The sequence below is a fragment of the Sipha flava genome, unplaced genomic scaffold (assembly GCF_003268045.1).
Source record: "Sipha flava isolate LNK unplaced genomic scaffold, YSA_version1 18072_pilon_pilon, whole genome shotgun sequence".
NCBI classification, from domain to species: domain Eukaryota; kingdom Metazoa; phylum Arthropoda; class Insecta; order Hemiptera; family Aphididae; genus Sipha; species Sipha flava.
The window spans coordinates 1,071-13,715 of NW_020272179.1; the positions used below are offsets into that span (position 1 = coordinate 1,071).

The 12,645-nt window shown below is 26.1% G+C and overlaps 2 protein-coding genes and 2 long non-coding RNA genes across 5 annotated transcripts in view; 1 reads left to right on the forward strand and 3 right to left on the reverse strand.

The window, feature by feature from the left end:
• Window positions 1-883, reverse strand: part of LOC112680762 — a 1,450-nt gene extending 567 nt beyond the window's left edge. The window contains exons 1-2 of one of the 2 annotated variants that reach the window (XM_025550950.1): window positions 466-883; window positions 63-420 (exon numbers count right to left, since the gene is read on the reverse strand). In XM_025550950.1, coding sequence (XP_025406735.1) covers window positions 66-420; window positions 466-611 — 501 coding nt within the window. In that variant the 5' untranslated portion in view covers window positions 612-883 and the 3' untranslated portion in view covers window positions 63-65. Of the gene's footprint in view, window positions 1-62 lie in introns of those variants that run through there. The other variant, XM_025550951.1, reaches the window with a different exon arrangement.
• A 2,254-nt stretch (window positions 884-3,137) lies between these two features.
• Window positions 3,138-8,074, reverse strand: LOC112680764. Its single transcript, XR_003148343.1, has 4 exons — window positions 8,060-8,074; window positions 4,225-4,411; window positions 3,994-4,140; window positions 3,138-3,256 (listed from the first exon to the last, which is right to left on the reverse strand). It is a non-coding gene; the product is annotated as an uncharacterized LOC112680764 (long non-coding RNA).
• LOC112680763 lies at window positions 6,399-7,887 on the forward strand. Its single transcript, XR_003148342.1, has 3 exons — window positions 6,399-6,506; window positions 6,590-6,737; window positions 7,761-7,887. It is a non-coding gene; the product is annotated as an uncharacterized LOC112680763 (long non-coding RNA).
• Window positions 8,075-11,290: 3,216 nt separating the features above from the next.
• LOC112680765 (trimethylguanosine synthase-like) lies at window positions 11,291-12,407 on the reverse strand (the record flags this gene model as incomplete). Its single annotated transcript, XM_025550952.1, has 4 exons — window positions 11,291-11,488; window positions 11,596-11,999; window positions 12,102-12,233; window positions 12,320-12,407. Coding segments are annotated over 4 exons (765 nt in total), but the record flags the coding sequence as incomplete, so codon positions are not given.
• Between the last annotated feature and the right edge of the window lie 238 nt (window positions 12,408-12,645).

The window sequence follows — 12,645 nt, forward strand, 5'->3', positions numbered from 1 at the left end:
TTTTATTTGCATATGAAGTACTTAAAAGATTTACAAAGACATACAAATGTAAAAATGTAACTACTCTAATCAATATTATCTGTTGCTTCGTCAGTTATTTCTGTGACAGTAGCAGTTGATGCTTCTAATGGTACAATTGCTTGTATCAATGTAACAATTGGACAAAGATAACTGAAATAAGCAACAAAAGTACATGACATAACGTTATCAAGGTACCTTGTGAATACTCCATCTATAGCAGTTCCATATCTGGTTGTTGCTTCTCTTGGATCGTTATTAATATGTAAACTAAATTTTTCTTGAAGAAATGTAATTAATTGTAATAAATTGTCTCTTGCGAAATTTACATTAAAATCTCCTGCTAAAAGTAATGGTAATTTATCCAAATTATCTTTCAAAAGCATCGATCCTTCGTGACTATATGGAAGTAATCGCCGATGTAAAAATGCAATGATATCGTTAATTTTTTGATTGGGTGAAATGTATACAATGACCATGAGAAATTCTCTTCCGTCATCCATAACAATTTGAGAAGCACACAGATCACCTACAGGCGATGCACTGTCTCGTTCCATTATATTTGCAATATTTTCACTGTCACTGTCACTCATATTTCATTAGAAAATATATATCGTTATTAAAACGGTCCGTTCAAAACAACATAATATAAAATATACATACACGTAACAATATAATCAACGTAATATACTATCAATTTATTTATACGCAACAATATAGGTGTACATATTATACGTTTATAAATCGTATAAAAATAGATAAGCCGATACAGCGCACATAGAGAGGAAATCGCCGAGCTTCGGAAAATTGAGCCGACGAGCTATGAGTGGGGCGTCGCCACGGCACAGTCGGTCTCACTACTGTACCACGCCATAAGATGTTTCACATAAAAAAAAAACGATAATATGTAGGACTTACCTGTTCTCAGCGAAATTCAATTTTTGTTGTGACTCAATCGATTTGGAGTTTAATAAATGAAATTATGACTTTCTATCAGTTTTCAAATTTCTTTACATATCACTAATCGTTGATAGGCATGGATGACAAAAGATTGACAAAAGATTGTTAGTATAATTGATCGCCACCGATTACTTTAAACCATAGATCTTATAGCTAAGTAATACATATACTTAGTATAAGGTCTATGCTTTAAACCGTAATTTGTGTTATGCATGTCATAAAAGCATCCGTCTTGTGAATAGAAAAGTTCTTTGAATGCATATATTGTTTATTTATTTTATTTTACAATTGTTTAATACGTGGTCATTTGGAGAACAATCTATGTGAGCACCGGATTAATATTTATCGAAACGCATAATGCGAAACGATTTTATGTTTATGTTTCATAAATAATAAGTTGTTTTTTTTCAATTTATTTTTATTTCACTGTGACAAAGAGCTTAGGGATCTTGAGAAAATAATATGTAGATAAGTGCATGATATGTACCCATACATAAAATAAAATTAATAATCATTTTACCCACCAGCATAGGTATTTTACAAATTATTTTTGCACCAATTCATGTGAACCTCACGAGCCACTACTGAATTAAAGTAAAATGTATTGTTTTATTATAGTTTATTTATATAATTTTTCAATTACCACATGAAAGAAAATATGAGTTAACTACTTAATAAATTAATAATATTGTCAGTGGTATGGTGAATATTAGTTTTTGATGCATGTGACTCAAAATGTGTGGTGTTTTCTAATGCTATGGTACCTTGAGAATAACATAAAACTAACTTCACATAATACTGACGTAATTAATTAAGTAAATTTAAGGAAGAGACTTGTAAAATGTAAGTACCTACATTTAAAATACATGTGAAAATAGAAGTATCACGGATATTACGATAACCCACAACGTTATCTGAGGATAAGTCGTGAACATGTATGTGTGATTGCTAGTTTTGAAAAAAACATATGTCAATATAATCATTAGCTTAAATAATCTATTATAATCTATTTTATAATTCATTATCAAAACCTATGTTTTTATTTTACATTAAAATATTATTCATTTTGATTTTAATACTTCAACAGATTTAAAAAAAAAAATACTTTAAAAGTTTTTAACTTGAGAACATCATAATAAAATGTTGGTTGTGATTCTGTGTCAACAGAATAAACAGTTTTACAGATTACTGATTCTTAGCATTTTACACAAAATGTAAGCATTATATGTAAGTACATATGTATTATAGTTACGAACAACTAGTGCACCAAATTATTTTAATAATTATACATGACAACATATTTTAACATATAAATGTTGACTGTTGATTAATATATTGTAGTAAATTTAACTATCGGAGTTTTTTAACATATTTTTATGATATACAATTTTATAGTATTTATAGTTATAACTAATTATAATACATACCTATCACCGTAATACATTATAATTCTACGTTTATAATATTCAAAATATAAATATAATATATTAGGTCGGAGTCGTCCATCATAATTAATCACTTTTTTTAACTCATTATATAGATAAATAAAAACGAGTATATATTATCTAACGATAAAATATTACAATATTGGTTTCATACTTATATGTGCTAAACATGATAAAGTACGTAATAAAAAAATTATAGTACTAACCGAATATTCCGACCTTGCTGATTGTTTTATAATTATAGCATGAGATAATAAACATATTGATAAGTATAATATTCATTGTTATCGAACTTTAACAGTTAAAAATCATTTTTAAAAACTATTTAATTCAATTAATTGACAAAATAATTGTATATAATCAAATAATTCAATTGCACCAATATCAGTCGTATCATTTGTTGATAATAAAATTTCCAAACGTTTACCGTGTTTTAATAGGGTTTTATAATCACAAGACTTAAAAATATAAATTTTATTAAAGACACTGAAAAGTAATTACTGTCTTTTATTGTCGAAATGTATGAAATTTTGGTGCTGTAATTCCTGAAAAATTGCATGTCACCTTAAAGCAACGCATTATTTGTTTATAAACTTTTGACGAGATAAGACAATCTTTAAATGAAACCTATACATTTTTAATACAAATCACAGCAGTAAATAAAGTATATGTAGAGTGGAGTGTCTAGAGAATTCCTTAAAAAAACGATGTAAATAACGGTAAAAACTGATATATTTGGCAATGTTATAATACATATTATATACGTATAAATACATTGTTTGAGCTATGGCGTTTTTGAGTAGGCCATTGATGGATTGCATGAGTTAAAAGTTCTGAAAAAAGAAAAAGTTAAAATTAAACATGAATAATCAATAACAATAACATTTTGAGGCTGTACTACAATTTATATAAAGAATTGAATCATTGAAAATATTATAATTTTTCAAAAATTATAATTATGTAACATTAATAATTTTTAATATTAATTAATTTTTTTTTTGTAGTAAATGTTAAATAATACAAAATGAAATAAAAAATATTTTAAATAAGTACTTAAATTACTCATATTGCTTTAAATTTAGCACTACGAATTACAAATTATAACTTGATTATTTTAAATAGGCATTATTTTGTTAGATGTATTTATCTATACAATTTCATGAATTCAAGATATTTATAATAATACATTTATTTACATTTTTTCTTAATTGTTGAATACAAAATTGTATTTTAGTGAAAATAAATTTTTTAAAACTCATAATTAAATGTGATATACATTTTTTTTTATTTATGTAGATAATTTAAAATTAAATTTAATTATTACATTTATTTTTTAAAAAAATGGCTGTACTAATTGATGGTAATGAAATTATATATGGTATACCAATGATGTTTTCAAGTCTTGTACTAATAATGATATTAATTAATATGAATATAATCAACCGACTAGTTACCTATATTTGTAATTAATAATTTTTAAGTTTTTAAAAATCAAAATGTTGTTATTTTTCAATGAATATAAGTAAAATTTAATAATCAAAAATATTTAGAGGTAAATTTAAATACACACCATTAATGAGCCCATTTTTGGTACGGCTTTGGCGACAGTCTTAATGACCTTGGCAGATTCGACTTGTCCGACGACAACGATGTTCATGGATACCTTTTCAGCGCCCATTTTGGATTTTGGTAGGTTTTTTTGGAATAGAAGTAAAGACTAAAATAGAAATAGTACAAAAACAATATTATTATATTTTAAAAAGTCCTGCTGAAAAATAAAAACGTATAGTTTCATACTCACCAAAGTAAATATTCACAATAAAACGTATTATGCCGTAATCGAGATCTCTGATACCTTTATATACGAGTACATTACTCGCTTCGGCAGTTTATAGTGAACTGTTGTGGCGTGATCGTCCGATAACATTGCTTGTTTTTCCGATTGGCCTATCAATCATCGGAAGATGTCTGTGCATTTTTGCTGTTAACTAATTAACGTTCCTTAACGATTTTAATTTAGATATTTTCAAAATATTAGTTTAAAATTGAATGGGTAAAAACCTCTATGATTTCAGAATGTGTCTTTTATTGATAGAATTTTAGATTTTTGTATTATTAAAAACCTGATATTTGACAATTTTGAATTAGTTTGTAAGAAACCAATTTCAGATACCTACTCAAACAATACATAATATTATTAATAAAATAAAAATGTTATACAATAAATTAAATTAGAAATCTTATAGAAGTAATTATTTTTTCTCGTATAAATAATAATTCATTGGTTCACTTAAGTCATATTTTTTGAAAAAAGATTTGTCAAAATATTATATAAATATTTTTAGAAATAATAAATGTATTACTTGAATGGTTGATTGATAGACCATGATATTGACTGATAGTGAATGATGAGTTAGAAATATTTAATAAATAATATCATGCATTACTAATTTATACAATAGGAAGTGTAATAATCATTATCAAAAACTGGAGTTAATTGGCATATGCATATGTATCTTGTTAGGTAATTTAAATTTTTAAAAAAATATTATTTTTCAATAAGTTTTTCAGAGTTCTACGGAAAAATATTTTTTATAATTTCGTAATCGTCTCAAAATTACGCCAGTAGTAAATGTTTTAACATATTCACACATTTTATTTATCTAAAAAAATTTTGAGTTACCATTTATAAGACATATATATACAAAATTATTGATTATGAAAACTAAAATATAATGTAGATATGCTGTATTCAATGGCCCCAAAGTCCTCAAAATGTAGTCGAACGGAAAATTTAAAATTAAAACGGCCACAATTTCTAAATATCGGTATCATTATCGTACTGGTTGACACTATGGGATATTATCCAAAAAATATCGATGATAAATTTTAATTTGGTTATTTAGAATGTTAGCTTAATTTCGGCCCAAAATGGAACGGGTCAACCCTAATTTTCAAAAGATTTAGGGCTAAAACCCGACCTGAATATCGGGTTCGGTGGAAGTGGATAGTTGCGTGTCCAGGGAGCACAGAAGCCAGGTCATTTTAGAAAGTGAAATTATTAAGTAAAATTAAAAAAAAAAAACATTAATATATTGCAATTCATAGATTAGCTAAATTAATTGTATACAATTATTACAATTTTACACACTTATAATTTTTTTGCTTTAAAATATCTGTTTTTTAAATTACTCCTTATTATCATGTAAATATATATAGGTAATATATAGGTACCAACTTACTATTTGGCAAACATTTTAAATACATTATTTGCATTAAAAATAGTAAATACCTAATTAGTAAATTTCTTCTTTTTGAAAGTGTATTTGGTGGTAACATTTTAGACATTGTGTGCTTTTCTCTAAAAAAAATTCAATATATCGACGGCCCCAACGAAAAAGGTCGTATCTCGTTTTTTGCAACTTTTCAAGATGAACCAAACTAACATTCAAATTTAAATTCTTATTCTGTTTTTTAAAATATAAATTTGAAAATTTGGATACATATTATTGGATACAATAAAATTGGATACATAGTTTATGATGGTAAAAATATGAAAAAAAAAAATTTAAAAAAATAATCTTCCACGTTAACCATTAACCTTTATTTATGAGTATACAAATTTTAATTCGTCAAATTTATAATCAGACAATAGTATATGAGTGTTTATGCAAGGGCATTCTTTTGAACTAATATATGTTGGAACAATCAAAGAATACATGAAAATCAAAAGGTACAATTTAAGTAAGTTTTGTATATATGTAGGTACCTATAGTTAACATGATCTTGAAAATTGCACTATTTTTAATGTAATACCTGCATATTTTTAATAAAAAAAATTAATCATCAAAAAAGATTAATTTAACTCTGTACATGATTAAAATATGAGATAAATTCATACAAATTTCGTAAACATAAACAAACTAATTAACGTATCATATTAATAAATGTATGGATAAGCAAACACTGACGTACTATAATCACGCCATGTCGCCTCACGTTTCGCGGCAACCTCGTTCTTATATAAAGGTACCCGAGATCCTAATTCCGGCATAACACATTTTTTTGTAAATCATTACTTTGGTGAGTATGAAACAATCAACTACCAATTTTCGGTAGGAATTTTTAATATTGAATAATATTATATTTTATTTCTTCACTTTTAGTCTACACTTCGCTTTTTAAAAAACCAACAAAAAACCAAAAATGGGCGCAGAAAAAATATCCATGAACATCGTTGTCGTCGGACAAGTCGAATCTGCCAAGGTCATCAAGACCATAGCCAAAGCTGCACCAAAAATGAGCCCATTGACAGTAAGTACAAATATAAATTTATTTCACACTTTCTAACAATATTAGTTATATAATTTGAATTACTATTTATTTTTTTTTCGAATTTTCCATGATTATAATTTCAGTAGATGTTTAATATTAAAATTTACAATTTTATACCGTAAAACTAATATAATTTTTCTAAATTTTAAGTTTTAATCAATTAAATTCCTTATGATTTTATTATATTTTACCTATGACAATTATAATATATAATCTTTCTTTCATTTTTGTCAAGTTTTAAAGATGTATTTTGAATTGAATTATATCAATACTTATTTCTTTCGAATATTTCATAGTTATATTTTTAGTGACTTTAAATAATTGATTTCAAAAAACAGGATTATTAAATTACTATAATTAAATAATTAATTAAGAAAAAGTATCGGGATTGGATAATATTGAATACATAATACATACACAAACGATTTAAATTTAAGTTTAGTAAACATACATAAAATTAAATTATACATCTTTTATATCTGTAGTTATAATGTATATTTTTTTAATAAAAAAATAGTTTTACGTAAAAAAGTTTTTGTAAATTTTCATATGTATATATTTAACACCATAAAAAAGAATGTTAAAATATCGAAGTGTATTTTAGATTTACATGATAAATTATAAAAATATCTAATTAAAATTCATATAAATAAAAATATAAATATATTAATTTTATTTTTTTATAATGGTACGAATTTATCTTATAAAAAATATCAGTTACGACTATTACAAAAATAAATATTTAATATAAGTTACTATACTACAATTATATGTATATTTTAAAATTTCATAAAATCCTAACATTGTTGTAACCAAAAATGTAATACAAACATAAATATATCAATATTATAAACTATTGTATGACATAATTTATGTCTCATATTATTTCCAATGTCATTCAATTCTATCAATCTACTAGGTATATTCCTAATATAGCCAAAAAAACGGTATTCTCGTTTATTGCACACTATATTTTTCAAATTTTGTTTTTATTTGTTTCAGAATTGCTAACTCGTGTAATCCATAATATGTAAATTCAAAAATGCCATAGTCCAAACAGTACATGTTTATATATATAAGTATAGCATGTATTAACATTTCAAAATATATCAGGCCTTTCGGTTATTTATATGGTTTTTTTCACTTCTATGAAATACTTTTCACTTTCCACACTTTTTCCTTTATTTACTACTCTATTTTGTGTTATAAATAATATAATAAGGTTTGTGTATGTGACTAGATTTAAATAAATATTATACTGATTACAATATTTATAATTTTTTTATAAAAGTTATACATACATAACGCTAGAACTGTATGGATGTCTGGCATAAATATATAATTGTTTGCATTCATATTTATTCTTGGTTCATATAAATATAAGTTTGAGCTCATATTATAACTTTAAATGTAAAACTGTTTACACCATAGACCTTTTACTCACTAATGGACTGAGTAAGAGGTATAGGAGTTACACACTACGGCTACGTTCAGACGGCTACTACGTTTACATGATAAGAGTTAAGCCGTTCTTAATTTAAACCGATTTTATTCTAAGTCAACTTTAATTACCTGACTAGTTTACATGAGAGTAATATTAAAGTCCATAATTTCATTATTCCATGAAATTGGTATTTCTTCCAGACCCATTATTATTTTTAATACTTATTAATTATCAATAATTAAATATTTAAATATTAAAAATTGTAATTTATAATAGGTCAGACTAATAAGTATAATGAAAATATTCATTAAAATAAAATCTGAATAATGTGTTATGTTATCACTTATCAAAATAAACCAATTCTGTTTACATGTAAAAAAATATAGCCGATTTTAATTAATAAACCGATTTATTTTGATTAAACTACATATTCTTTTTTTATCTGTGAAATAAAAATTCAAAGTAATACAGTTTAATAATTAATCATATGAGTTACATCCTCAAATTATCTTTCAAATATTAATGTTTCACACCAAAATCTATGGCATTTACTCTGTAAAGGCTTGTAATTTTGATCCATACTACAGTATTAAATACTTTAAACCGTACTACCATAGATTAAATATACTAGTATCGTTATTTTTCTCAATGTTAAATATGAAGAAAATCGACATCATTTTTAAGTGTTAGGTAAATGTGTCGAAAAAATGATTGTATTATGTATGTATTAAATCATATAAGTGCGAAGTTTGATTCATCCGTTGAAAATTGCTCACTCTGTTTTTAAAATATATTTAAAAAAAAAAGGACTATTAATTCTTGATTTAGAAGATTTCTTGATTTTGAATAATGATTCATTTTTATATATTGATGCATAAGAACATTTAAACATATGTTGTTCGCAAGCCATATAAAGTTAATATTTTAATATTTATTATGCAGTAAATATCGGAATTTCATTTTTTTTATATTTTTTCAAAGATTCTTTGAACTAGAATTTTTTTAGATACTTTTTAGACTTATATTACTAATAGTTGGAAAATTAGTATTAAGAAAAAAATATTAGAATATCAAATTGAAAAATTCCAAATTTAAATCTATTCAATCATATAAATAAAACTTAAATGATATAATAATTATGATCAAAAAATAATAAAGCATCTTTTTAATAGGAACATAAAATTAAAATAAAAATAATACAGTTACATAGTTAATCATAGTATATTTGCATGTATGTATGTAACAAAACAATAAGTTACAAAAAAAAAAAAAAAATTGCAACAATAATTTAACCCTTTCACTACCAGTGGGTACTCCAAGATACATAAAGTTGTAAGTGTGATAATGGCACAGTTTATAGTGTTGAAAAGCTGAAATTTGAAAAAAATTGTAGCAAAATATATATATTTAGTATAGAAGTTGAAATCATACTGTTAAATTTCAATAATATATAACTAAAAGCTTAAAATCTAAAAAAAATTCAAGTTTTTGGTGTATTTATTTTTTCTTCGACTACACCTCTTTTGATTTAATGTGGTACTTAGCTAAGAGATACCTAGCGTGGTGTTCAAATTAATTATAGTGATTAAGTAGTATCTTGACAGTAAAATTATATAAGAATCGGAAGAGACGGATCACTAGATGGTGCAGATGCTAGTCATAAAGTTGGTGGGTATTCAAATGCCCACTGGTAGTCGATTCAAAATATGGATCAATCAATAATATTTTATGTTTATTTTTAGAAATATCCTACCCACTTATTTTTACTTATCTTCACAATTCAAATTATTATTAATGATAGGTTTTTTTTTATACACATTTATAATCTTGTCTGTTGATATTTACTACCAAAAAGCATAACATTTATAATTCGTCTGTCGAACAGTATCTTATATAATATTTTGTACAAGTTATTATTATAATCGGGATTTTCACTGTGAGATTTGACTATGGCTAATAAATTAAAACCAAAAGATATTCATCTACCAAGGCAGTGAGACTGAATTTTTCCCTCAATTTAAAAATAAATTTAGTCCAGGCACTTCAGTTGTTCTACAATTAACCGAACATGTTGAGGAAAATAAGCACTTCTTATTTTTTGATAATTTCTTTGCAAATTATAATTTATTCGAAATATTGTTGAAACGGAAAATATTTGCAGCGTCGACTATACGAGTGGATAGATTTTCAAAGCCCCCGTTTATGACTGATCAAGTGCTTCCATAGGGAAGGGGACAACACTCGAAATTCGAAATGACAAAAATACAATCGCATTGTTAAAATGGTATGATAGTAAATCTGTTCATATTGATGATAGTAAATCTGTTCATATTGCATCTGGAAGTGTAGATAATGTCGAACTGTGGGATAAAAAAATAAAAAAATATGATACAGTTGAACAACCAGAAGTAATAAAACTATAAAATGAGAGCATGGGTGGTGTGGATAAAATTGATCAACTAATAGCTTACTACAGAATTTTTTTAAAATCAATAAAATGGACATTGCGAATGGTATTCCACGCCATTGACATGGCGATCTGCAATTCTTGGTTAGGTTTCATTATATTGACTACCAGTGTACCTTGAAAGGTACAACCTTGTAACTTTTTACCAAATTAACCTATCCTCACGAAACTTGGTATTGGTATCTAAGAAGTGTATTTATAATATTCGTGAAATTTTTTTTTTTTTTGTAGTTAAAACTTAATGTGGTAGTAAAAGGGTTAAAATAAATTAAAAATGTTTGGTGAACAAAAATACTAGTCATAGTAAGTAAAACTTAAAAAAATAACAATAATAAATCCACAGAACAAAAAAAATGTGAAAAGTATCACAATAACAAATGTATATAAATAAAAAAAGGAAAAATGAGTTAAACTGTAAAATTGTAACAAAACATAAAAAAAGAAAAAAGTTATAACATTAAAAAAATAAATGATAAATGATCATTTATGATTTGTATAAAATAATTGAAGTAAAAAAACTCTGAGTAAGAGAAAAAAACTAAAACAGAAAAAAATGTATAGAACGAAAAAATAAAAAAAGTAAAAAAAACTCTTGAGAGAAAAAAACTCAAAACAGGAAAAAAATTAAAAAAATATTATAAACAAAAATATATCGGAAAATTTTTTCCAAAATCACAGTTATTTGGAATTCAAAAATTTTGAAGTTTTTTCCAAATAGGTGGTATATGCATTAAGGTCATTAGAACGTGACCACCAATTTTTGTAATTAGTGTCTAATTCTACTTTTGTATTGATGACAGGTCCGAGTTGTTTGTTATCCTAGAACATAATAATAAGAAAACTGTGTCAGAATGAGAAAATTGTTTTTGAACTTAGTTAAATATAATGTTATTAAAAATAATTATAATATAACCAATTTTATTTACCTGTCGCAATTTTAAATATATATTTATACAATTCTGCCGGCCATCGATCGTCACGTCCTCGAACTCTACACGGCCGAAGTTTGCGTTTCTCGATAAGTGTAAACACTGTTCTCGGTCAACGGTCTTCGGCACGTGTAATACAGTTCGAGGAGCGATCTTCCTTGCCATCTTGAGGATGCTTGACATGCCACCCGCTTCCCGGCTACACAGATCATTCGCGTCGAAATGTTTGGAGTAGCCGGGTCCGCCCCACGGAGGCGATGTCACCACCGCATCTGCATGGACCCGGTCTAAAATGTCGAAACAATTGCCCACACGGAAGTCGATTTTTTTCTCGACTCCGTATATTTGAGCATTTCGGCGGGCTAATTTGATTTTAGCCGGGTCGACATCAACAGCGATAACTAAAAAAAAAATGCAAAATTATAAATCGAACGTCATATTATATAAAATAGAAATGTTATATTAAATATTTAAAATAGTTATAAATAAAACGTAGGTCTTACCACGGTGACATGTCAAAGCTAACTGTATGGCATTGCCACCAGCACCACAAAAAGGGTCGACGACTGTGTTGAACGAACATCTTGACGCCATGTGTGCCGCGAGCACTTCGGGGCACACGGAAAAGAAACTTACTGAATAATGAAAATTATGTGTTAGCAAATATAATTAATTAATGAATGACCTGAAAATTTTTTTTAATTTTTTGAATTTTACATACCTTCGTCCAACACAACGCCTTTGTCGAACCTCGAGAACAAGGAGTATCGCCTCTTCCAATATTTTAACGTTTTCGTCAAAGTATTGGTCTGAAAGTGTAACACATAAAGAAGGAATGATTAGAATTTAGTGCTTTAATTTAAAATATACTTATGATATACTAATATAATGATATAATATATATAAATATGATTAACTTAAAATTTACTTAATCACAATCGTTACTGACCTTGGGCTTCTCCGTTGTCCTCGGGTCTGTGGGGCTGGTGACCGGCTCTTTCGTAGCTTCCGGGGGCGATACGGCAATGGGGATGACTGAACAAGGCG